The 26,427-nt window shown below is 39.9% G+C and overlaps 1 protein-coding gene across 1 annotated transcript in view; it reads right to left on the bottom strand.

Moving 5' to 3' along the window:
• EXOC2 (exocyst complex component 2) overlaps positions 1 to 22,713 on the bottom strand; it is a 132,345-nt gene extending 109,632 nt beyond the window's left edge. Inside the window, exons 1-4 of the mRNA XM_086608422.1 lie at positions 22,675 to 22,713; positions 8,346 to 8,501; positions 3,828 to 4,004; positions 1,763 to 1,889 (exon numbers count right to left, since the gene is read on the bottom strand). Of these exons, the coding sequence (XP_086464548.1) occupies positions 1,763 to 1,889; positions 3,828 to 4,004; positions 8,346 to 8,463 (422 nt within the window). The 5' untranslated portion in view covers positions 8,464 to 8,501; positions 22,675 to 22,713. The remainder of the gene's footprint in view (positions 1 to 1,762; positions 1,890 to 3,827; positions 4,005 to 8,345; positions 8,502 to 22,674) is intronic.
• Positions 22,714 to 26,427: the final 3,714 nt, after the last annotated feature.

The following is a 26,427-nucleotide window of genomic DNA, read 5'->3' as shown; positions in this document are numbered from 1 at the left end:
TTAGATCAATTAAAAGCAACTATGTCATAACCATTGTATTTATAGAAAGAAGTACCGTGAGAAACCTATCAATAGAGGACTATGTAATAGAACTATTTAACTTAAATCCCCAATAAAATAATGGAAAAGCTGTCACAGGGTTCAACAAATACAGATAATTAAAGCAGAGAAAATGAGTTTTAATGTCAGCCAGTCAACTATTTCACATGATGTTTGCAGACATATTACATGGGCTTTGAGATTAAGTGCTTCATTGAAAAAAACACCAGACAAAATTAATCTATTGCCATTTTAAAGGAGACTTGCTACCATGAGATTGATTAAAAACTTAGTTTTATGCAATGCCAATAGAATACATCACACAGATTGCATCATCTCCAATAACAGCTTTATCACCTAAAATATTTTATAAATAGTTGGTAAAAATATTAAGAAAGACTGTCATCTGGACTGAGAAGACAGACTTGTCATGGAAACAACAAAGAGAGGAACACAGGTCAAATGCAAAAAGATAAAGCTAGGATAAAGGAATCCAGGCTATCCCTACAGAACAACGAACGACCACACCAGCAGAAAAAGTGGCTACTCAAGTGAATCTGCAACAAGCCACTCGCTGCTAGTTGCCAGTGCAGCACAGTAGTAAAAAGGATTATTATGGGGTTTTTAATTTACAAAGAGGGGAGGGAGAGTGGAGGAGAGACAGGAAGTCTTCTGCTAAGACACTGGAATACTGTGCACAGTCCTAGAGTCCACATTTTAACAGAGTTGGAAAACTGGTGAAGAAGCAAGAAGTATCTGCCAGAAGTTATGTCAGAGGCTGGAGAAAAACACTTCAAAAGAGAACAAAATCTTCAGCTTATTACAAAAAATTGGGTTAGTACTTTGAAAAGAAAGAAAAACGCATTCAAATTAGGAAATATATGCACAGTCAGAGGCTTGAAGCTGATGACAGATCCACTAGAAATCCCATACAGGTTTTGGGAAAGTGCAGTTTCCCCATCAGAACAAGGTAACAATGGACTCTGCGTATCTTCTCGAATGCACTCCCACTCACAGAGTATTCATCAGATGAGATCCCTAGGAATAGTTTAATTTTTCATAGCCTTTGTTTTTGGTAGAGCTTGTATTTTGATCAAGAGAAATATTATTCCTGATGCTATTTCTAGGAGCTACCAGGTTTGGAGCCCTAAGAGTGTTCCATTTAAAGCTCTCTAATTCCATTTATCACTCACTATAAAATTTCTATTTCAGAAAAAAAGTCAAATTCCACCACACTTACGAACAAAAGTAAAGAAGTCTGTGGGTTGGAAACAGTATTAATATTTCAAAAAAATAAACTAGTTAATGTGGTATAATAAATCACATTTTACAGTGCAATTTTAGCAACAGATAGCACTTTAAACATCCTTAAAAGCCCCATGAAACTCAAATGCAACAGTAGGTATTCCATAACTACAATGTATAAATCCAAAGCCTTAGGTTATTTACCAATCCTCAAAATCTAAACATCACTGGGGTTCAATATATCAGGCTTTTAGATTATCTACAGTTCTAATTGATGATCTCAAAATGCGAATTATGGAGCAGGATAGAACGTGCACCAACAACTCTCTTGAGCACCAAGTAGCATACCAACAGCTAATACGTGTACGTATTTTTAAATCCTTCCCTGCCCTGTAAACTGTTAAACTTTTCTGGAATTCACCAAGGCACATCTAGAGAAAACCACTAAAAAAGTGGATTAAAGGTATTTGGTACTCACTTGTCTATCTCAATACCAAGCGGATTAGCCGGACGCAGGGACAAGGGGGGAATCCCTTTGTTCCTATCAGTGCGCATGTCATAATAGTTCACTTCATCCACCCAGACAGCAGACTGATCCAAGATACCTAGGGAAAACAAAGTGCAGATCCTTAAAACAACAAGGGCGGTCCAGCACCATCAACTTCGAACATACTGAATTAATTTGAAAAATCCCGATAAATAGAAAATGCATGCCTAGGTAATAAAGTGGACGACACGTGACAAAACAACTGGATGCAATTATGCTAAATTATTTTGTTACAGCTGCTGAAAAGGTATTCATGGCTAGGCATCAAACGTTACCTCTTCCAGAGTGTGCAGTTTCACGTACATTAAGAGCGTTTTCCTGATCAGAGTATTAGTATTTTTCTCTCCTCCAAGTATTTTGGTATTTGTCCAAACCTTGTCATCTACTACTTTCAAAATGAGTAAATACCTGGAGGTCGTCTTATTAGAATCATAGAATGGTTGGGTTGGAAGGGAACTCCATCATCATCTAGTTCCAACCCCCTGCCATGGGCAGGGACACCCTCCACTACACCAGGTTGCCCAAAGCCTCATCCAACCTGGCCTTGAACACCTCCAGGGATGGGGCAGCCACAACTTCTCTGGGCAACCTGTTCCAGTGCTTTACCACCCTCTGAGTGAAAAATTTCTTCCTTATATCCAATCTAAATCTCCCCTCTTTCAGTTTAAAGCCATTACCCCTTGTCCTATCACCACACACCCTTGTAAAAAGTCCCTCTCCAGCTTTCCTGTAGGCCACCTTTAGGTACTGGAAGGCTGCTGGAAGGTCTCCCCAGAGCCTTCTCTTCTCCAGGCTGAACAGCCCCAACTCCCTCAGCCTGTCTTCATAGCAGAGGTGCTCCAGGCCTCAGATCATCTTTGTGGCCTCCTCTGGACCCACTCCAGCAGCTCCATGTCCTTCTCGTGTTGGGGACTCCAGAGTCTCCATTACTTCCATATTTTAGTGAAGATCCCTTTTCTGTGCCACTCACTAACGAAAAAGTAAGTGAACTTTGGCCACATGTCAATATGGATGACTCAACGGACACAGGACGAACTGCATCCAAAGCCTTAGCACGGACAATGTGTAAAGGTGAGGCACACCAGGCCCTGGCCCTCAGTCAGAAATGCAGCCAGCCATATTCTTGGCCATGCCCTTCTTTAACATACCTATCAGAAACTCAACACCAGAAGCTACCCCATCCCCACACCTACCCATTTTTTAAAATATCAATTCTCCTCTCCCATCACCAAAAGCTTCACTGTGTAACATTTGCACTTGAATCACCTTTCTATTATTAAGATTTTAGTACAGCTTGGGAGAAATTACGCGTTATTTAATGGCCACTGAACCGCAGAACACAAAAACCTAAAATAGTTCTTGTAAGAGCCCCTGTGTCAGAAAAGATAATTACCCAACTTCATCAATAAAGGTGTTCTGAAAGAAACACTTCCAATCCGGAGGGTATTTAGACTGGATTCTAGATTAAGCAGAGGTCCTAGACTGCTTGGCAACATCATTTTAATGGTTAAGCACCTCCAGAGAAACATTTAAGACTCTCCACCTTGCAGGATGGTTTGAATTATAAATAAGAAACAGCACTTAGGACTCCACTTTTTTTAAGGGATCAACTGTCAGCTTAGGATATAGGTGTAAAGCTCATGAGCTGGTTTATATTTTGTATTTATGTAACACACTTAAGAGTAATTACTGGATCTGTTATGATTTTTTTTTTTTTAATTTTAGAAGTTTAGTGCTTCTCCTTACAGAAAAATAAAGGCCTAATATTCATTAGTCATTGAAGGCTTTATCAGGATATTGAGACAGAAGGATTAATTTCACATATACAATGAGTTTATCTATGTATATATTTGCACATTTTATTGATATACTCTGCTTTTTCTAGACAATTAGATTGTCCTGAGGTGGATCCATCTTAAACATACGTTTTATTTAAAGAGCCACTCAGTCATGTATTTGTTTAGCAAAGAAACCCGATGTGAAGAAGAAAAAATACCTATTTTTTCAGGTTTAAGCAGTTTGAAGGAAACAGTTGAAGTTCCTTTGCCACCAGACTTTGTAGTAACAATAATGTCTCCCTTGTCATTTTTAGCCTGTCCGACTCGACACACGATTTTACTGGCAGACATCCATTCAGCAGTTAGCAGACAGTTATGCCCACAGATTGTTAAACCTAGGAAAAAGAAAAAAAATAAATACCTTACTGTGAACAGAAGTACCTTTTGAAATTCTGTAATGCAAATACATTTATGATGCTTCATGTATTTTACATAAATATATGACCCTTCTCAAGTCCTTTACAGACAACTACTGTGAGAGAGACACGAATATGTTTTTCAGATGTTCCCTAGTTGACTTCAAGTCTTTTGTCCTACTGCCACTTCAGGAGACACAAGCATTGCTGCTTGAAGCTTATTTTAATCTCTTCCACCAGTTATGGGCTACTGCAACTTTTACTTCATGTTGTACAACAGATCTTCTGCCTGCAAGACACTAGAAAACTGCTGCTCAGTATTGCACTTACATGAAACTTGCATCAAAACTGCATGCAAAAAATCTTTCATAAGTTCACCCTCTGTGACTTTGCATAGCAAAAAAAAAAACCAAAGAAACTCTGCAAAATATTGACAATAAACAGTGTTCCTTCAAACTGATTTGTCTAGCAGTACTTTTGTGGACACAAAAAGCTTTTATGGTCAATAAAGCATTAATTGACAAATATTCTGTTCTGATCTCTTCTGCACAAAATCCATGATGCAAAACTGATCCTGCTGAATCAAGTGTCCTTGTTGTATGAAAGAATAGTCATGTAGTGTTCATCTATTTCCCTTTCTAATCTTTCTCATAAAAGAAATTAAATAAAAATACAACACATTTTAGCCATGAAGTGCTCTCATAGGAAAATACCATGGCACATTGAAATATGTCAAGCTTTAGTGTTTAAGAACACTTTTTAAGATTTAAGAGTCAACGTACACCTCAATGTAAGGTCCAAGGTTTCCTGGGGCTTCACACCAGATCAGCTGGACCAACTGATCAATCTGACCGATCAATCTGTTGGATTCTGGTCAGATCAGGACTCCAGATGCTGGAATACATGGATTGTTTTTTCAATCTAGAAAAATTCCCATATTCCTAATCAGAGTTTTGTTGTCCTGAAGAATTGCCAAGATCCTCACTTCTACAGTATCAATTCAGAGAACAATTTTATTAGGTTCTTCTCAAATAACATCCTTACCTAGAAACATTTTGCCTTACGTCTGAAAGAACGAGGCTGTACCAGTGTATTGGCTGTACTGGAGTGTAAATTAGTCAGGCATAGCAGTTCCTCCCCTGTTGGCCTGGCTTTTGTTTTTAATTTCTAGAAAGCTCTGACCAGTTTAAAAAATACTCGCAGACAGAAAAGGGTCAGCGTATGTGGCTCAGTACCAAAGCTTCACACTTACTTTTTCTCACAATTTAAGTCTCTGACATTACACAGCAGACAAATTTGGCAGTTTTCATGGTTGTCAGACGTAAAAATGTCTTACTCCCTGCCAAAAACTATTCTGAAAACGAAAACCAAAAAATAAAAAACAGAAAGGCACTGAATCGGAAGGCAATTTTACTTCAGCAAGGACAGTAGATTTATGTCTTAAAAGATGCCCGAATAAAAGTAGGGGGGAGGCGAAATAGGATACACACAAAAAAAGCCTCAAAATAAAAAAAATATTCTGGTTGTTACTTAGTAGCAACACTTTAACCAGGCCAGTTTTTATTTTTCAGAGGGGAAGAAAAAGAACCCATATTTATGACGTAAGGGTTTTAGCCTTAGATTATATTATTACATCTGTGCTAGCAGCTTCTCTGAAGAAAAGGAGATTGCAGCAGGAACTACGACTAACTGAAAGAATTTGTCTGAACCATTCATGACGAGGTTTTCACCCTAGAATTGCAAAGGTCTGAATTCATGCTTAAATTAAGTAATACTTTAAAAATCAACTCAAATTTTAAAATATTTGAGTTATAGCAATTCAGTAGGATAAACATTTCTGAATAACTCTTTTAAAGATCCTTGTACCAATTATTTTCTACTCAGAGGTTCCTAAAGCTCTCCAGAGAACAAGATCACAAGATCCAATACTTCTGAAACGGAGGGAAACAGCCTTTGTCTGTATCTCAAAAATGCAAAAGAAAGTGTCTGTATTAACATTTCAAAATATAGTAATGGCACAAGACAATTTCTAAAACAAATAAAGGCATGTCGGGGGAGACCTTTTGATAGTACAGATACAATTTTTTTGTTTCAAAAAGAGAAAGTTTCCCTTTAAATAAAACTTCATTTTATCTGTACAAAGATCTTTGAGAACATCATACTCAGGTTCCAGCTTTTATGTGCCTTTCAATAAATAGGCATAAGTAATTCTCTTTTTGAGACTTTCAAATTTTAGTTAAGTTTATATATTGACAATTTTACAATGCCTACAAAATAAAGCTGTAAATGTCTTAAAAGACAAACTAAACCCTGAGAGCATAAATGTTGCAGGTATCTCCTGCATTTGGCTTTTTGTACTGTGAGCTATAGAGTTACAAAAAAAAGTTTATTTGGTTTCAAAGATACAAATAGATTACAAGAAGGCTCTCAAATGAAACGAAAAGGCATATTCTTCTATTACATGACACACTGTTTATATACTACAAAGTTTCTCGCTTTTCATTTTACTCTAATGCATCTCAAATAGCAGATTATAAACTTTATAAAACTCTCACTCAAACTTGCTTAAATCTCATGCCTACAAAGGCTCACTTCTGCCAGCATTTCCATTCAAGTCACAGGGACTATTTACATGCCTAATTTAACCATGAAAAGAAATCTTTACATGTCTGGGGCCTTAGTCACTTACTGGAGAAAGCTGAGAATTGAGCTAAGGGGGAAAAAGAAAGGAGGTAATTCTTTTTTTTTTTTTTTTTTTTACCTCAAAGCATTAGATTATTAGCTGCTATGTGTTACAAGAGTCACTCAAAAAAAAATTTGAAAAAATATTAGCAGTTCATCAGCTGTAATACTGAGGCACAATTCAGGAGATGTCTTCCGTCCAAGAACCTAGCACTGATCACTTCTAAGAAGATTGTACCAATGAACTAACGAGGTTATGAAAGTACATCAACCACTTAAATACACAGAAATATACTCACCTACAACATCATCCGTTATTTGATCATTTCTCAATAAAGATTCATCAGTGTACTGCAACCTTGTCTAGCAGCTCAGGAAAACACTACTTCCCCTTTCGAGAGAAAGCAAACTGAAGTGAAAGGGAAAACTGTAGAGGCTTATGCTTGGCCATAAAGTTCATTGTGGTGGCCAAGAATGGAATTTGGGAATCTTGGTTTACAGCCATAAAGTGAAATATTGTTTCTAGTAAAGCCAAACAAAATTCCAATGGACTTCAGAGGAGTCATGATTCCACAACAAATTAGATAAATTTTCTCTAACGTGAACACTGAAGAAAAACTTAGAAAAGAAATAAGGGAAATTCAAGTACTTATAGTTAATTTGGATTTCCAGAAGACTTTACAAGGTCCTTCTCGAAAGGCTTCAGAAAATTAAGCAGCTATAGGATATAGTCCTCAAGTGGATAAACAGCTTGTTAAAAGACAGAAACAGTAAATGGCGTGTTTTCACTGAGGAGTTTCCACAGGGTATGTTCAGTACACTCATAAATGACAAGATAAAGAGGTCACAAAGTTTGCTGATGATATTCATTTATTCATAATGTAAAGACCGTAAAAAAATACAGAAAAAATGTGGAACAGATCTTATGAGACTGTGTGGATGCACTATAACGTAGATGCTATAAAACTGAAGCTGAAATGAAATGAACAAAGATATTATTCACACAAGTAAAGCCTTAAATTCACAGATGACAGGCTCAAACTGACTACTAACCCTCAAGCATTAAATCATGGGACTAGAATAGGCAGAAAAACAAAAAACATTAGCAAAAAACAAAAACACAGTTACCAGGTTATAAATAAAACAGTGAAGGAAATGTTTCTCCACAAAATGTGTACCGAAATCATTGAACCTCCTTGGTCATAACTGTTGCAGATACACAAACTGAGTTTTACACTAATTCTTGGAATAGCACTGCTCAGTGACTTTCTCAATACCTTGAAAACACTTGATAGGAAAATCTCCACGTTGAAATTCTCAATGCCTGGGATAGTAACAAAGGAGCATCTCCTTACATCTACCCTCTTCTAGCACACTCCCATAGGCATTGATTCTTAGTGTTCTGCACAGGATGTTGTCAGGCTACAGGTTCCTCTAACAGTTTGGTCATTCTCATTTGTTACACATCGGGCAGCATCCCTGCATTTATGGATTCAAGCACGTATTTGTGAAAAGGGCACTCCTCATACCATGCAACATAGATTTTTATCATGCAAAAAAAAAATAAATCTCTAATTATATCCTAAACGTGACATTCTACAGCCTTAAAAGAAGTTAGAAGTTTTTTCCCCAACTTACCTATAAGGTCTGTAGGCCCAGTCCCCAAATTTTCTCCTCTAATTGTCACTTTTGTCCATGAGATGCCTTCATTGGGAGAGATGCCAGTTACAAGTGGGGGCTGCCGTGCTCGAGACATGATGTCTATTCAGTTACCGAAAACTGGGTTGCTTTTACCTGTTCAGCAAGAAACAATAATTGAAAACAATTCTATTATGTAAAAATTCTTCAAAAACCTCTTAAGCTGTTCTTCTAAAATAACAAAGAAACATGAATGCAAACATGGAACTACTCAAAGCCTTTTTTGCCACATAGTCATAAAACAATAAACACCTTCACCTTCTTTGCGTTTCCATTTTTTCATTAAGTATAGCTCTAGTTCTAAACGGTAAAGAAAAAGTATATTCAGAAAAATATTAATCCCCCAAAATGCTTAATGAAATTATATACACACACTCCAAATTACTTCTGTCAGAATTCAGATGAGCCTGTTGATTCCTCTAGTAGAAAGTTATTATTCCTTATTATTCCTTGCTATATTCCTTAGTAAGTTTAGAATTGCTACGCTGAGTAACAGACTATGGTTACATACACGGATTACTTCCCCATCAAAAGCAGACTTACTGGCACACAGTCCCATGGGGAGAAGACCCCAGCACTTATTTGTATAAAGCATCCAGATTTACACAAACTGAGAAAACTAAAACATTACTTAGACACTCCACTAGTAGAGAACACCAACAAAACAAATAATATCCCAACAGATCAACAAAAACATGCATAGAATTATCAAATAAATATTTCCAGAAGAGTATTCCTTTGCACCCAAAGTAGAAGTCAACTCAAAACAGTTTTCAATTCACTCTGCAATAAAAATATGAATATGGTACGCGTGTTATGCCGTCTACATTTAGTTCACTGTGGAACTGATCACAAATCCCTATGATTTATTAGCCATTTCCTTCGTGCAGCTCCGTAGCTATAAGCAGCAGATGAGTACAACCTGAAGCACATTAGCTCCCATCAACTTCTCCACCTTTACAACACCTACTTAAACGAAGAGACTGCCCATAGGTACACAGATCCTACAAAAGTCATAAGACAGGCAAAAAAGTGTCTTTTCAGGACTCCCACAGTAATTTTGCATGACCTATTCCATTTCATGACTCCCGAATTCTTCTACTGAGACATAGCATTCTTAAAACTCCTAGTAAAAAAAAAAATAAATTTTATTTGGTATTCTGGAACATCATAAAGTTACCTATGTTAAGTACCTAATACGAACTCATCTGCATTGGAAAGGTAAGAATCAAAAATAACCTATAGGAAGAAATACTTTTATTTCTAAGAAAATCCAGGAACAGTGAAACAAGTCAATACTCAAAAACCTTAGGTACACATATAGAACACTTCAGTGTACACGCCAAAAACATACGGAATATAAGTTAAGCTTCATAAGGCTTCTCGTATGTATTTTTATTTTGGATCAAAGTATATTTTCTATTTTTACTCGCAAATAGTCAAGTCCATGAAACCCAGAATCATCCCTAACAATAAACAGCAGTAAAGTTGCCGTTTCCAAGCACCTGCAGTTAGGAAATACCAGAATTAATCTAGATATCCTTTTCCAGCTGCTTCTGAATATACAAAATACATTTGCTGTACCATCATACACCATGCTTCCACCACAACCTCTCCAAACTTTTCAGTGTTACTAGACAGATCTGCCATGAGGATCAAAGAGACTCCTACTGATCGGTTTCTTTCTTCCTGAAGTCAGAATGCACATTGGAAATGAAGATGAAAATGGGAAAGGTAGGAATAAGAAGGAAGATCTCACGGTGAAAGTAATCACATATTGCCCCAGAACAGGATCCTGCCTCTATCCATACCGCAGATGCTTGGCAGTTCACTTAGAGTAAAACTTTACAGTAACATTTTTTTCTTCTCAGCTTCTGTGTGTCCAGCTTCAGAGCCCACAGCCACATCTGAAGTCAGTGTGAACTGGACCCTGAACGTAGGGAATGCTGCACAACCCTCCAAAATATTCAGGTCCTAAATAAACACCTCAAATCTGTAAACGCATTTGATCTCAAATGTCTGTTTCTCAGCTTCATATATTTAAAACAGGAATCTATCACACATCTCAAAAGCTATTTTGAAGATAAATTCACTAATATGGAAGAGGTATTTAGATACTCTGAACACCACAGAACTACGAATATCCTTAGAGAACTTTTGAGACTACCTTTGAAGAGTGTGCAATTAGTAAGAGATGCAGATTCCTGTTGAACAAACAAGAACATAAGTTGTGATATGTGAGCCACGTTCAGTGCATGAAGGATAAGCGCCTGTGACAACACACATAACACACGTCTGGAAGTAAGGTGATTTGGTTCAGTTTTGTGTTTTTAACTGGCAAATCTCATATTTCTTGACTGGTTGACTTCACAACACTAAAAATGATATTATGTCTTTATCAGAAGATTAATGTCCCAGACTTTTTGCAAACAACAGACTGATGAAAAAGGAATTAAATTAGATAGCATCATACCGATGCTCTCTTAAGTCCATATGTAAAATATTGGAACCTTTTATGTGAACCCAACACCAGGCTGGACAAGTGAGAAGTCAACAGCTGCAGTCCATAACCTTGCGGGTAGAACAGCACTGAAGGAGAGGAGGACTGTACCAGCAGATGACAAAGAAATCAGCTGACAGTCATCTCCAGCTACGAAGAGAAGGTTGTGCTCTGGCAGACAGAGTGCCCTCCCTCCTGGTCCCTTTTGCCCCCACTCCTGTTTCTTTCCCAGCACTGCTTTACCCCCTCACACAGGGGCAGACAGTCTCTGCCCCACATCAAAACTGAGCCCAAGTCCTAGTCTTGCAGCCAAACTATTCCCTGCCCCTATTCTGACAATTTTCCCCGATTTCTTATCCATAAATTCAAGGAGGGAGGGAGAGAGGGGTGTTGATATCCCAATCCTCCTTTCAAACCCTGACACCTTGCTAATTTACCTCCTGTTCCTTATCCCGAGCTTTCTTGTCCAGATAGCCCACCTGCAGCACCTCCTCACCATAGGGGGAAACAACAGACTCGGTCTCCTGCCCAGCTCCAGAGTCCTGCCCAGCTCCCCTCTGTGCTGCATTCAAGGTGACATTACCGCAGCATCGCCTGACAAAACAACAGGCAGCACAACAGAAACAAGCTTCCCAGCTCCCGCTGCTAAATCTAATGCTACCTGGAGCAATCAGAACCCAAAATTGCAGGAAAAGTCTTGTTTATTCCTATAAAATTACAAGACGCACCTGCACAGAACTTCGAGACCTTTCAGAATTTGAAGTTTCCTCTGGAGTTCTGTGCTATGAGGATGGTAGAGGAGAACCAGGTGCCTAAGCTTAGCTAGAGCAAGGAGGACAAACTGCATCTATCCCTCACCATCTTATCTACGTAGACTTGGCAGCTTTTCTCACGGATCCTCAGCAGAGCTCGAAGACAAACAACAGCTGAAAAGAAACAGTGGGGTTACGTCCCCACATACACACCTAGTCACCTTCTGCAGGAAGCAGCATGTGCCAGCCATCTTCAGGAGCTCCGTGGTAATATGGAGAGGAGGAAATCTTGAGGAAAAAAAAGTAAAATAAAAGCTACTTCGGTATTATTTGGTTGATTTTCTCTCTCTCTCTCCTCCCTGCCCCCCAATATTACAGTTCCCTTGCACTGGAGTCATTGTTTCTTTCAAAATACCTAGGCACACAGGTAATTGGCTTGAATTGATACCAAAACTCAAAAGTAATAATACAACATATTTTTCTGGATTTCAGAAATTGGCACTAGATCTCCCTTCATGATGAGCTAAATAAATGTAATAAAAATGCTGAGCCTCCTGAGGTCTAATATTTCTTCTAAAGTATTTCCATACTTAGTGCAGAATTGCTTTAAAATACCTCACTGGAATGAGAATACCACAGTAAATCTCAACACATTACAAAAGCACTACAGCACCGAGACATTCTCTTATTATTATTATTATTTTTAAACAGCAATTTGTTTCGTTTATTTCAAAGAGTAAGTGAAGGAACCCTATGGAATCTGTTCTTACTACAAATATCAAACAAACGCTCGTGAGCCTTCGATTTGTTTGTAGTATTTCCTCTCCTCCTTCTTATGACAAATATATCAATAGTTAAAATCACTGAACTGCTTATTGGGAAGACTAGCCAGTATATTACTGTGGCCCAAAAGTCAGTTTCTAATGTTTAAACGAGTATTTAATGCAAAGCTAAAAAAAAAAATAAAAATTACTTTTTCATCTCATTCAGAGATCAAATAATCTAATTAAGAGCTTTTGCAGCAATTCTACACATTGCCCTAAAGAGAAACTCTATTCTTTACAAATACAAAATATTATGTATAAAGTAATAACAATTATAACAATATTTTTAAAAGCAGCCCTCTTACTGGAAGACTGTTTCTTATACAGACCAGGGGAGACTGCATAAAGGCAATTTTCTATACAAGATTTTTCCTCTGAGGAGCCAGGCTCACCAGAGAAGCGTTAACAAGACTATTTTTTTGTAACAGACAATCTTCTACACTAACAGAGGTTTCTTCCCCTCTTTACTCCTCCTCACCCTTTTTTTTTAAACTTCATTTCCCCACAATATCTCTCCAACAGTTTAACGTGGATGACATCTGTTTGACTGCTCCCATGATCTTGCCCATATTATTCTATTATTCCGTCATAATTCTTGTTATGAAAGTGCGAGGAGTTAGAAAGCCTCTGCAAAGACCACCTACTACAAAGCCATCTTGAAAAAAGCTTTTCATAAACATCATCTTTGTCTTTACATGAGCCTCTCAAATAAACTGTCCTCTCAAAGGTTTGGTTCAAAAAAAAAAAAAAAAATCCAGACGATTGAGTATTACAAGCTTGCTAAAGAGGGGACATCTTCACTCTTATCCTACAATAAGCCACTTTAAAAACAAATAACAAAGAAATGAAATATGGGCCAACATAAGGAAAAACACAAGTCTAGTTGCTTTTTTGACTTTTGTAAACCTTCAGTTGGTTTAAAACAAGAATTCTTAAATAGATTTCCCCATTCGACTTTCAATGGCAAGCAGAGAAGTAAAATGCCAATAGCTACCATACCTGTTCTGTAAAGCAGAGTACTGGTTACCACTCTGGAAGAAGTACCAGAACATGAAATAAGTGAAAAACAGAAGTTCAGGATTTAAGGATATTAAATTGGCCAGTTAGATCAAATCCCAAAGGAAAACTACAAACATTATGAAGGCATGGAACTTCAGAAGATGAGTAACGATCAGGTGCCAGCTTATTCGATTTCACCGATGAAAAAATTAGCAGTTGAAATGTTTCAAAAAGGAGTTTCTGACTTCTAAAAGAAGACAGCAAGTTGATTTCAGTGACTGAAAGCTCAGCTAAGTTAAAGGTTTCAGTGGTACTTCGTCACAGACACTAAACTTAAAAGACTTGGAGGAAGACAGACTGAAGGTCAATGCAAGTGCCATGGTCATCTAGCAAAGGGAATCTAAGCTGTCAAGAAGGGAGGAAAGAAAAAGTCTATTTGTCACTGATGAGAAAGTCTAAGCTATAAGCGAGCATGTTAGTCTTCAGGTATCAAATGTTTATTTGTTCTCACTCATATATGAGTGACAGAATACCATTTTCTGTATTTTGAGGCAGGAACAGCAGGAATGACCAAAGCATCGCCCATGTTCAAATCACAATATGCCTCAGATGTTGTCTTCTTTTTAAAAAACAAACCAACCTGAAACCGGTAGGCGAGGTACTCTTATCACACTAACATCACAGCATTAAATGCTTTCCAAATGAACAGATTTATGAAACGCCCTTTTTTAAACAAGCTATAAATATTCAGATTCCAGAACCTAGGTGATGGCCTTTTCACCCTAAACTACACAAACTTGCGCTCCTACTAAATAAATCCAGTAATTTGTTTTCACTAGAAAACCCCAGAAGTCCCCTGAGCACAACACACTATGACAGAGTCAATGAAGGGACACGGCAAATGACCCCAAGAAGGACGACAAAGCAAAAAGTTTCCTACGTGTTTGTGCTCAAAGCCATCACAAAATGATGAAAAACACTTTTGTGACCTTTTCTGTCCCTTATCTTACCAACAATATAAATTCAGACAGACAATCTACATAAACCAAGATTTAAAAGCATCCAAAAAGCAGCACTGTGAAAATAACTGACATTTATTAACCCCTCTGGAGATCTTCAGTGCCCTAGAATTTCCACAGCCTTCAACACTGCATTAATAATACAAAGTCCATTCCTGCAAGCCTGCCAGAAAAGACTGGGAAGTGAATAAGCTAAACAATGCTGAAATTCCAAGTGATATTAAGAATCTATGCATGTTTATTTAAATAATAAAAGAAGACTTGTCAATTTAAACAAGAAGTGCTCACGAATCTTACATTTAGGGGGAAAAAAACCTCTTCAAAACACCACTAAGCTACTTATAATGAAAAGATGAACAAACATTTAAAAAAAAGGGGGTAATGTCACCGTCACACAGGAAAAACAAAGCCTCATTTGTCTTGGCCTGTCATATCCGGCACGTTGATTCAAGTCAATATTCACACCAACACACACGTTCACCTACAGGACAACGTTAAATGCCAAAATCAGTTTCGATTTGGGAAGACGCGCGAATTTTGCGACAAAAAGGAAAAGTTTGGGAGTATGAAATGACATAATACAATACCCTTCTCTTTTTATACAAGGGCTCCTGAGCATTCCAATCGGTTAGGAAGGGCGCACCAGAGACTTTAGTTTTAGGGCAGCCCAGGAATAAGCCAAGGATTCACACCAGCCCTACTCGCGCGCTTCCTCGCGCACTCAGCGATGCCATGAACGTTTCGGAGTCCCACGGGATCAAACTCCCGGAGCCCCCGGGCAGAGGAGCTCAGCGCCCATCCCAGCCTGGGCTGCAGCTGCGCCCGAGGGATTGACACCGCTCACCGTGGAACCCGGCGCGGGAGAAACTCCGGGCACAGTTCCGGCATCCGAAAGAAATTAAAGTAAACAGTGTTGCTCTCTCTCATCCACCCCGTTAGCAGCCTCTGGGTTGAGCTGGAGACCACACACCCAGACCACACAGCACCAGCTGAACTCACTCGCACGCAACATCGAGGAGCTGTCACTCCTGAGCGACGAGGAGGAAAAAGGGGGGCAGGAGTGCAAGAGAGAGTGTTTGTGTGTGTTTAGAAAAGCTGCTTGGTCTCTCCTCCCATCATTACAGCTGGTTGTGTTTTGCGTGGTTGGGAAGGAGGGAAAGCAGGGAGGGATGAAAAAAAAAAAGACCTATAAACCTCACTAAGAAAACATAGTGGTCTTGGCCTTTTGTAGTAATGATCCGTGCTCCTCCTGTACCAGTTTAGTAGCTGATGAAGGGCTAACAAAGCATCCATTTAACATCAATTAACCTTCTATCTATCACATGTCAAAAAAATAACTCCAAACTAGTATAAATCCATTTCCTTGCACATATTAAATGACAGCATCTTATCAGTTATGATGTACACCACACCTACATATTGAAGTGCTTTTACATCAGGAATTTTTGACATGTTATTTGTTTGGGGAGGGGAGAGATTCCCCACAAAGAACAATTAACCGCACAAATACCATGACAACATCGAAACAATGAATTCTTGCACAAACATTCTGTTGGAAAGTGAAGTTTTGGTCATCAGCATCTTACACCATAAACAACCTGAAGGAAATGAATGAGCCTACATATAACACTGAGTTTGTGACCCATCAGCAGAAGTAAAAAAAAAAGCAAACCTCTAAAAATAAAGAGAACATTAATCTACAGCACAGATTAATAGCTACTTTCAAAATGGGGGGGGGGGAAGAATTCTTTGCTTCTTTAGTTCAGAAAAGTATTTTATCTGCCAATTATATCACCTGCTTAAACAGAAAAAGCTGAATAAAACGTTTGAAGAGTCTTAAAATCTATTTCAGTCAGTCTACTTTAAAAAGAGATTCCCTCCACTGTGCTACCACAAACACACATACCTCCTCCATCAAACTCACCAGCACGCTAATTTAATTTAATCCACATACACAGTCTGAACAGCCCAGAACCACAGTCACGTTTTCACCTCCGCTCAAAATCTATTTGCCTAAGTGACAATGACAACCTCCAAGTGCCACTATTAAACAAAACCATCAATACTACAATAATCCACATGTCAATATTAGCCCTATTAACTTGGATCAAGACATTTTTGTTGGGGAAAACCTTAAGAAACAAATTCCTAAGTATATTTCACCTTATCAACTACATTTTCAAAAAAGTTAGCTTTAAAGTTCCACAACTTCATACCGAAAATAAATTATTCCCCCAATTTATTAATCAGGTCGACATGTGGGTTTACACGAGTTCTTGAATGAACACTTTTGCTGATCTAGTCAGTGTTACAGCACCTATTCGCTACCAAGACTCCAGTCAAACCAGTTTCAGTTTTCTGAACAGCTGCTCTGGTCACACTGAATCGGCTAGAACAGGGCGATAGCCTAGAAGAAAATGTACTTCAAGAAAGTCTGAACACAGACTTTCCCCAAAATTTCCGCTATTTTCATTTTAAATTGCACTCCACTCCCCAGAAATTGTCATCTACGTGGTTAAAAGCTTCTGTATTTATTACGTGACACATCACTATAATCTAGCAACGTTGTGAAGAAAAGCTTTAAACATTTATATATAAACATATATATATAAAAAAGTCGACTCGGCTTTACACAAAACCATATCACAGATGGCCATAAATCTCCCATTAATTTCTAAATTCTCACACAGCACATGCTTTCCTACATCTGCTTCTACCTCCAACATCCAGCAAACCATGCTTCTACAAGTCATTCTCCTTACTGTCCTCCAGTTAAACCATTCATCCTCCTTTTGTTCTGAAGTTATTCGTAATTTTCTGTGCATTATTTTAGTTATTAGGAAAACGGTGAATCTTAATACCCTCATCATCCCTCTATCTTATGTTATCCACGGGCAGAAATTCGAAAACAGCACTTCAAACATCAAAAACTTTCAAATATGTTTATGCAAATGCATTCAGAAAGATCCAGAAGTTCAGAAAAATAAACTAAATAAATCCCAATGGGATTTTTTTTTTCTAGAGAAAAGAAACAAGACACCATAGATTTTTCTAAGCCCTGTAACTATACGCAATATTCTTTAGAAATACACTATATAACTACTGTAATTACACAGTTCACATGGTTGAAGTTTTAACTTGGGTGCTCGTAGGTAGGACTGCAACACTAAATTTAACATTTGCCGAGTGACTTTTTGGGCAGTTCCTTTTGTTTCAAAATTATTTAAAAGATGAGACACACACTTGTGTTACTGAGATTCCTGTATTTTTCACATTCTCTCCCAAACATCTCTTTTTGGCCCCTGCTCAGGGAAGTCCTCGAGCCTTACGCTACAGCATCTTTCTCTATTCGCATGGTCAAACACACACTTGAGTATTTCACCACCCGAAATCCTGCATGCACAGGCATTTTTCTGACATATTTCAGCCTGCCTCTGCCTTACGTACTCTCAATCTTCATTTCCACTCATCCACCTAAAATCCCATCTCCTGTATGGAACTATCACGCTTTCAGAGTAGTGAAGTTGTCTTCCGAAAACCAGAAATTTCCCTCCCTTCTACGCTGATGAAAAGGAAACAGGAGAAAAACCTATCAGCTACACACACAGCACCTTAACTTTGTGCCAAAAATCGAATTTTCGGTTTTCCAGCAAGAAGTAAAGCACACGTTAAAACCACCGTGAGATTCAAACTCTAACAAGACTCACAAAATTCTTAAATAGGAAATTTAAAGTAGTTTCATTTTCAATTGAGACATTTTAGGATTATCTCAAAAAATCAGTTTAGTTTGTCCTCAATACAAAAGCAGGCGTTTAGGAAGGAACTTTTGCTCAACATAGCCCTAAATGTTTAACTACGACATGCTCTTTGATGAACTGCCAAATCCAAGGTACACTGCTTTTGGGTTATCCACGAAGTGAAAGAAAAAATACAAGTCTAAATATACCTAAAAATAACTGATTTTTGTTGTGATCTGATCCACAGGCACTTCTGCACTGCCAGAGACCCCATCAGCTTCCGCAGGGTATAGCCTAAGGTCTGTCTTTGAGAATTAAACTGAAAATCTGGGAATCTGTAGTTCCCTTAAGGTCAAGAGAAAGCCAGACCCATTAAGGGCTTGATGTCTCAGAAATTTTGTTTTCCTTAAAACCAAACCAAACAAAATTAGAAAGGAAACACAGGCTCTCACACCCACCACCGAGTGAAATCACAGTATTTTCTACAGAAAATGTCTGTGCTGATTAATTAACGACTTCTGTTGTCAAAAAAAGGCCACGCAGATCAACTTCCTTTTGAAGAAAAAGCACTAAATATTTCCAAAATCATACAAAAAGTACAATTACAAACTATTTCTTCATAGGAGGGAGGGGAGGTTTTTGACTTAGCATTGTTTAAAATATTAAATGCTCAGCTTACCTTTCCCTACGCAAAGCACGTATCATACAATTAATCCTTATTTTCAGGCATTTCTCTCATTACTTAGTTTCTAGGAAAACTGCTTCAGGTTCCTTTTTTTTTTCCCCTCCCCTCAGGAGATCACAAAAACGAGTTCTCCCTCCTGTCCTTCCCTCCTTCTCCAACTTTTGACATTGGGAAAACAATCGACTGCTTTTGAACTGCAGGAATTCTAGCAAATAATTTTCAGGTTGCGGTACAAAAATTGTAATCAACTTTATTTTTCAATTGATACTTTGCAAGCCGCAAAAGCAGACCTTTGCCTTCACGTTCAGCCCACAAGACGAAACACCGATGTGACGGGACCGCGCTGTGCATGTGCTGTCTAATCATCCCTCATCCTACCAGCACCTTTACAAACAAGATTTGCTCCATTACCAAGCACCGTATTTCTCCCCTGGGACAAGTAATTGGAAAGACAACGTTTCACAGCACAGATTTACAGAATGTAGGTGGTCCAAGACAGAAGGTCAAAGTTAAGCTGAAGAGCTAACATCTGACTTCTACTAAAAGATATTAATTTAGCTGTTTTCAGATTTCGAACCTTCAGTGTACTTTTAGGTACGGCGGCAGATCCCACTTTTACTGAAAAACTCACACAGAAAACAAATTCACTGTAATGTGTACAGTGTTCTGAGTATCACTTTCCAGCTTTTCACTGCAAAATGAAGTACTACTGATTTCTCCTGTGGAAGATTTTCTGTGCCTGTTTGCATGAGTTAACTAGTGATGTACGGCCGTTCAAAATACAAACAGGTAGTGTCTGTGATTCACAGGCTGTTTTGTCCCCGAGCATAAAAACGTAACTGTAGATTATTTCATGGATACTTTCAATAGCTGTTAGAATCCATGTTTCTAAGAACACCTTTTATATTGTCTTCTGTCACCATCCTATTGAGATATTACTTTTTTCTTTTGTCTCTTTTTTTTTTTAAGCAAAGTAGGAAAGCACAAAAACACCGAATAAACAGAATTAAAATAACTCAAAACTGATGTTTAGTTTCAAGTACAGTGCTTAAGAGTTACTGGATTTACAGCTAAGCGTATCAGTACATTGAAATAAATCGATTAAGTATAGTTTAACATAACATACCTAAAAGTTTTCATCACTAAATTAGGTCAGTGGCCTCTGCCTTTCTAGTCAACCACTTATTTTGCTTCAGTCCAGCTTCACTGTGAGGAGCAGCATAATAAAGAACAGACTGTATCAGCAGATAAAGTCTCTTTTTAATAGGACCTCAGGAAAACCATTGCTGATTACATATTTTAACACCTTTAGAGTATTTGAAGCAAAACTGGACCATAAACAGCTAGCAAAAAAAACTTCTCATATTCACAAGAAATCTTACAACTGAAAAAAAAAAAAAAAAAATCTGAATACTATGGATTCAGAAATACTTAGTGAACAGCACCTTTTGTACCGAAGAAGAAACTGTTTCTCCACACAATATCCACTGCTCAAAGGGGAAAGTGTTAAAGATTTTACTTTAAAGGCTTTTTTTTTTTTTTAAGTTCATGACTTGGAATTTTAAGAGGTTTTTTTTAGAATTCATTTGAAATGTCTGTTAGACTGCTATTCAGCACTAATATCTGATAAAGCAACTACAGCATTAAAAAAATGACAAAGTATGTAAAAACACTGTAATCTATTGAACAAAGGTTGTGAAAACATGACACCTTTACGTTTTGTGTGAAAATTAAAAAAAAAAAAGCACAAGTTTCATTGGTCACATGCTTTTAATGAAACAGTTTCACCTCTGACACATACTAACAAAAAGTTGCATTTTCCATACAGAAAAATTCCTTACCATTACAATGCAAATTAATGGCATTTTCACTGAGATAAGTCGCACCAGTATAATGAAAATAATTGCATCCTGTTTTAAATGATGTTTAAGACAAGAGAAATCCCACCTAAATAAAAACATTGCTGTCCGAGGGCGGGCATAAATCACCACAACTGTAAACTAAGCTACCCATGGGAAAGAAATCAGCAGCAGGACATGCCTTTTGCTGCTGCTTGCTGCGTCAGTGCAGGCTGTGACAGACACCATAGAAACAGGGAACCAAAAATTAGAGAGCTTTTCTTCTTCAGGTGAGCAAAGGCAAAGCAAGAAAACAGACCTGTTCTCCTAAGCCACAAATTTGTTTATTTGCAGTTTAAATAAAAAAAAAAAACAACAACAAAAAAAAAACCAACACAAAAAAAAACCCGAACAAACAGAACTTCTGTTTTGACAACTTCATCAAAAGTGAAAACAAAACAAAGTTTACAGTCATGAAATAGACACAAATCACTAAAAGAGAAAAGAGACTGTTTACTTGTTTTAGGATTGATCGGAAAGCCTGGAAAAGCGAAACAACATTACAATTTTAAACTAAGTTTTAAAGAATGAATATTTGTAGTTTAGATTTAATCTGATGTTCTTTCAGAGCTAAAATGGCGTAATATGTCACCGGCTTTCAATTTAAAGCTTTCGAGTTATGGCTAGAAGCTGTTAATCCACAATGAGAAAAAAAAATGCAGGAAATAGAGAAAGAAGGGCAGGGGGAGGAAGAGAAGGAAAAGCTGACAGTGTAGAAGGAGCACTATTCTGAAAACCAATAAAGCTGGACAGAATGGGAAACTCCCTTTTGGACACAGGATCATCCCCAGTTTCAGACATCTACTTCCCTTGGTAAAAGATCCTTTTCAGGTTCCCAATTAAGATATAGAGGTGGGAAGGAGGAAAGATGTTAAGTCACCCAGTTCATGGACCCTTCTGGACTGCAAGACAGTCCAAGAGAGGCAGAAACGCAGAACTGGGTAGGAAGCAAAAAAAAAAGCAGCTTAAGTCACAAAGGAAGGATAACTCTTCCAGTTGGATATCAAGGAAAGCAATCATCCCTCAACCAGTACATGTTATTTCAGTTTGTTCCACATTCCCTGCTACGGTGCTTTCCTATTGCACTTCCCTAAGCGTACGCTCATTTTGGGGAGTTATTGCTGAAACTTTGCCGTGCCACCGAATGCAAAGTTTGAAAAAAAAAAAAAAAAAAAAAAAGAAAAATCAGACCTGCAAAGAACCAGCTCTTCCGAGGTCAGACCTCGGAACTTCCTCCCCTCGCCCGCCCAGCACCCCCGCACACAAACACTTCGTTCTAGACCCGCCTCCTTTCACCGGCAGCCACCGGGCCCGGGAGCTCTCGCCAGACAGCCGCCAGCGCCCAGAAACAGCGGTGACGGCCGCCGAACCGCTGCCGGGACCGGGGGGTGGCGGGGCCGGCCCCGCCGGCCTCAACAGGCGCCCCCGCCGCCGGGACGCGGCGCTTCCCGGCCCAGCGCAGCGCCGTCCCCCAGTGGGACACCCGCGGTGGGCGCACGGGGAACCCCCCACCCCGGCGGTACCGGGCCGGTACCGGCGCAGCCCCGCGGCGGGGCGGGGCCGCGAAGCGCGAAACAGCAACAGACCAGCGACGCCCCCCCGCGCCCCAGCGGCCGGTAACGACGGTTCCATCGGCGCTACCCGCCCCCCCCCCCCCCCAACTCCCCGGGGCAGGGGCGGAGCCGGCAGCGCGACACTCCACCCCGTCCGGCGGGCGGCCCCCCCCGCCCCCCCGGGGAGCGGAGAAGGAAGAAAGGGGGAGGCCGAAGGGAGGGGGGAGCTGCCCCGCTGCGAGCCGGCTCCGTAGAGCCCCGTGGAGGAAGAGCGGGGCGGGAGGCCGGGGACTGTCACTCACCGGCCGCCGCGTTCGTATCCGGCACCCGGGGCGGCTCCGCTCCCGGCAGCGCCTCCGCGTCCGGCGGGCACAGGCACCTCCAGCCGCCGCCCGAGAACATCGATGGAGCGCGGAGCCATCGAGAGCCGGGGGGGGGGAGCTCCGCCCCCTTAAAGGCACCGCCCCGCGGGCGCGCTTGTTCTCCCATCGTCTCACCCCTCAGCGGGAGGTGATGGGGGTGTGGGGAGCGGTGGGGACGACAACGACAATAATGAATTCATGGCGACAGAAGCACCCCCGAGCGCTGCGTCACGGCCGCTGCGGGCAGAAGCTGCCCCGGAGGGCGCGGGGGTGCGTGCCGCGGGGGGGTGGGAGGAGGAGGAAGAGGGACAGAGAAAGGCTCAGGCAGCGCTGACAGCGCGGAGTGAAAGTCAGTCCTCCTTTTCCAATGAAAAAGCGAAAATGTTTCTTTCCAGACCTGCTGTCTGCTTGGGGCGCCTCTGAACACCGGCTTTTTTTTTCCTTTCGGAAAAAGGCAGGAGAGCTCCTTCCTCCCTTTTTCCCGGGATTGTTTGGAACTCCGTTGCAAAAGAGGCGGAATCTCCATGGGAAGGAGAGGAAAAGCAGTAAGAGAAAAAAGGAAGGAAGAATGCGTTGCTCGGTTTTGCCAAACCAAACCTAAACCAGGACGTTAGTGGGAAAAAAAAAATTATCTGTCGTATAACTTCGGAGAAATTAAGCACTGTAAAAAGCATTATGGCCAAGAAATATCATTTTCCCCACTTTTTTTCTAGAGTTTAAAACCATCCAAGTTAAATTAGTAGCCTGCATGCCTCATCACATGAATAAACAGCACTTTTCTCTTTCCTCTAGACTTTGTAAAACGTTCCACAGCACCTCTCTGGGGAAAAAGGAGTGTTCAGCATCTGTCCTTTCTCTGATTATCTCTGAAGTTGTCACTAGTGACTGCAGCTTTCTGCTGATAGCCAATGCAGGAAGAGAGCTCTTCGGTCCTCCAGGAAAAGTTGCCATCACATTAAAAACTAGCGTAACTATCTACTACCCATTTCAAAACGATGGTTTTCCTCCCTGACGGCTTGTTTGCATTTTCTCCTTAAGAGCTTGTCATCGGATGTGCCAAGCAAAACCTGGACTTTGAAAGGTTTGGTTGATACAGAAGGCCTCACCCAGCAGGCTACATGCCCAGGTCCCAGCCCTCCCTTTAGGAGTGGATACCTGTGGCCAAAAAGCCCATTGACTGTAGTGGGGGTCCGTAGAGGGAGCTGTCTACCCAGAAGATTTTGTAATAAACGACTATGAATTTAAATTTAGTTTGAGTGACAAACTGCAGTGCCAGACAGAAGTTCTGTTGCTGAGTTGGCTGCATCTTCACCTCTGTTGTAAATACAAATGCCCTAAAGAGGTAAATCATTGTGAATCACTAAGAAGAGGGAGCCTGAACCTGAGAAGAGACAACCTTCCAGTGTTAGCTGAAGTGAGAAAAAGCTGTGAGGTCTTTTGCTTCTGAAAATACCACCTAAACTCCCCGTTCTGAGGTTTAAACCAGATGTTTCGTGTTTTTATCCAGATCTTGGTCCTGGCGGACCTGTCAGAAGAGCGCAACGACAGAAGCCTTATAAATACAGTATGTAGGTTCGTCACAGGCATCCACGCAGGCAAGTTCTCCTGTTGCCACGAGCAGCATCCAGGACTGTTAGGATCTGTAAGGGCCCTGGATAATATTGCCAGTGAAGAACTTCCTGTGTGCTGCACTTTTTTGGATCTACTGCAGGTGGTTTTCCCAGTTGATGTGTCGTGACCATGTCGTAACCATCACCTAACCCATTCAGTGACTCCAGAACAAAGCTGACGGTGACCAAATGTAGATTTGACTCACTGGAGAAAAGAAACGCTGCCACATACGTCTCTCTAGAGCAAAAGGAGGAAAAGTGGTGCTATTATGATATCTCTTTCTCTCATATATAGAGCTTATAATGTATGTGATGGTGAGGTACTGGAACAGGTTGCCCAGAGAAGTTGTGGATGCCCCATTCCTGGAAGTGTTCAAGGCCAGGTTGGATGAGGCTTTGGGCAGCCTGGTGTAGTGGAGGATTTCCCTGCCCATGGCAGGGGGGTTGGAACTAGATGATCTTTGAGGTCCCTTCCAACCCAAACCATTCTATGATTCTATGTACCATAATATATAGTATATGTTTGCTGTCATGTGTAATGCTGCTAATATAAATATATTACTCCATGGCGTTCCAGATGCCGTTAAAGAGACTAATCTATGCTGTTAAAACTGAGGAACGAAATGACAAGTTGTAATATAATGACCTGGTAAATAGTATTATACCTCATAGAGGTCACAAGAGTAATTGCTCATTCATGCCTTTTGCTAATCCATTTATGCAGATTTGACAGTGATCTGTAAACATTACATCTCGACAAAGTTGGGTAAACAGATTTGAAAGCCAAGAGAGATTATTATGATCATCTTGTCTCACCTGAATATTAAAAGCTGTAGGATTTCCTCCAGCCATTCCCATACCAAGCTCTTTCTGTAGCTGTTTCTTAGAAAGCCATCTTCATTGTATTTTAAAGAGTTGGAGAAATGGCCAATCCATCACTGCACTTTGAAGATTTCTCAGTGGTTACCCTAACATGTACCATGCTACCCTAACATGTAAAAAATAACCGGTAGAAATATAAATGCTGTTTGAAAAGGTATAATCATCTAGCTGAAGCATTCTGTCCATTTCAAGTCTGCTTCTTGTTAACAGAAATATCTTCTTTTTGAAGATGTTTGTAAAACACAGCAGATTTACGCCTTCACCTTCTCTTGATAAACTGAATGGATTAAACTTGGATTCCGCACTGTATCACTGCCTTTCCAGAACTGTTCTCTTTTCTGAACGCCTTCAAGCTCACAGCTATCGCCTGCCTTTTTTGACATGTGAATGTCCGAACCAGACCTCTCCCTACTTCTGTTCGAATTTGTGAGGTGAATATTATAACCAGGGAAATCTAAGGAACAGAAAAAAGCTGGGAAACATAAGGTTGAAAATGACCTTAAGAAATCACCCTTTCTAGTCCTCTCCCTAGCCCCAAGACAGGATCAACTACTCCTTTGTTATAACAGAACTGTTTTTTCAATCTTGTTCTTACAGACTTCCCAGTGGGGTGCTTTTGCCATCTCCTCAGGCAATCTTTCCCAGTGTTTCCCTACCCTTATCACTAAAGGTCTTTTTCCTAATATGTACTCTGAATATATCCCCCGTTAGTGAAAGGTCTGTCTTTGCTGGGCCCAGAGAATGAACTGTTTGCTTCCTCCTTGTAGCAGGCTGTTACATATGTAAAGGCTGTGTCCCCTGGATCTTCTTTTCCTCATTAATCCAAACAGTCCCATTAGTACCCTGATCGTTAATGTTTTCTAGATTAGTAATCAAGCTTGATCTCCGCTGCGCTTTACTCCAGTCACTCAATGTTATTCTGTAAGTGCAGTCCCCTAAGACAAGCATACTTCAGGTGAAAAACATTTTGACAAAGGAAAAACTAAAACTGAAGTCCTACCATGGGTTAGAAGAGCAAAAATAATCACTTTGCTTATTTTGCAGGCTGTCTTCCTGTTCCTACCCACCTCGTGTGGCATTTGTCCTTTTACAACAGCATTGACTCGTGTTTAGCCTGTGATTCACTCTACGTTTTTTCTATGCAACTGTAATCCTGTTTACTTTTCCCCTTCCTGTATCTGGGGAACTGATGATGCTATGT

Source organism: Tauraco erythrolophus, chromosome 3, assembly GCF_009769465.1.
Source record: "Tauraco erythrolophus isolate bTauEry1 chromosome 3, bTauEry1.pri, whole genome shotgun sequence".
NCBI classification, from domain to species: Eukaryota; Metazoa; Chordata; class Aves; order Musophagiformes; family Musophagidae; genus Tauraco; species Tauraco erythrolophus.
The sequence above is the reverse complement of the archived record's forward strand: the minus strand, read 5'-3'. Positions and strand labels throughout refer to the sequence as shown.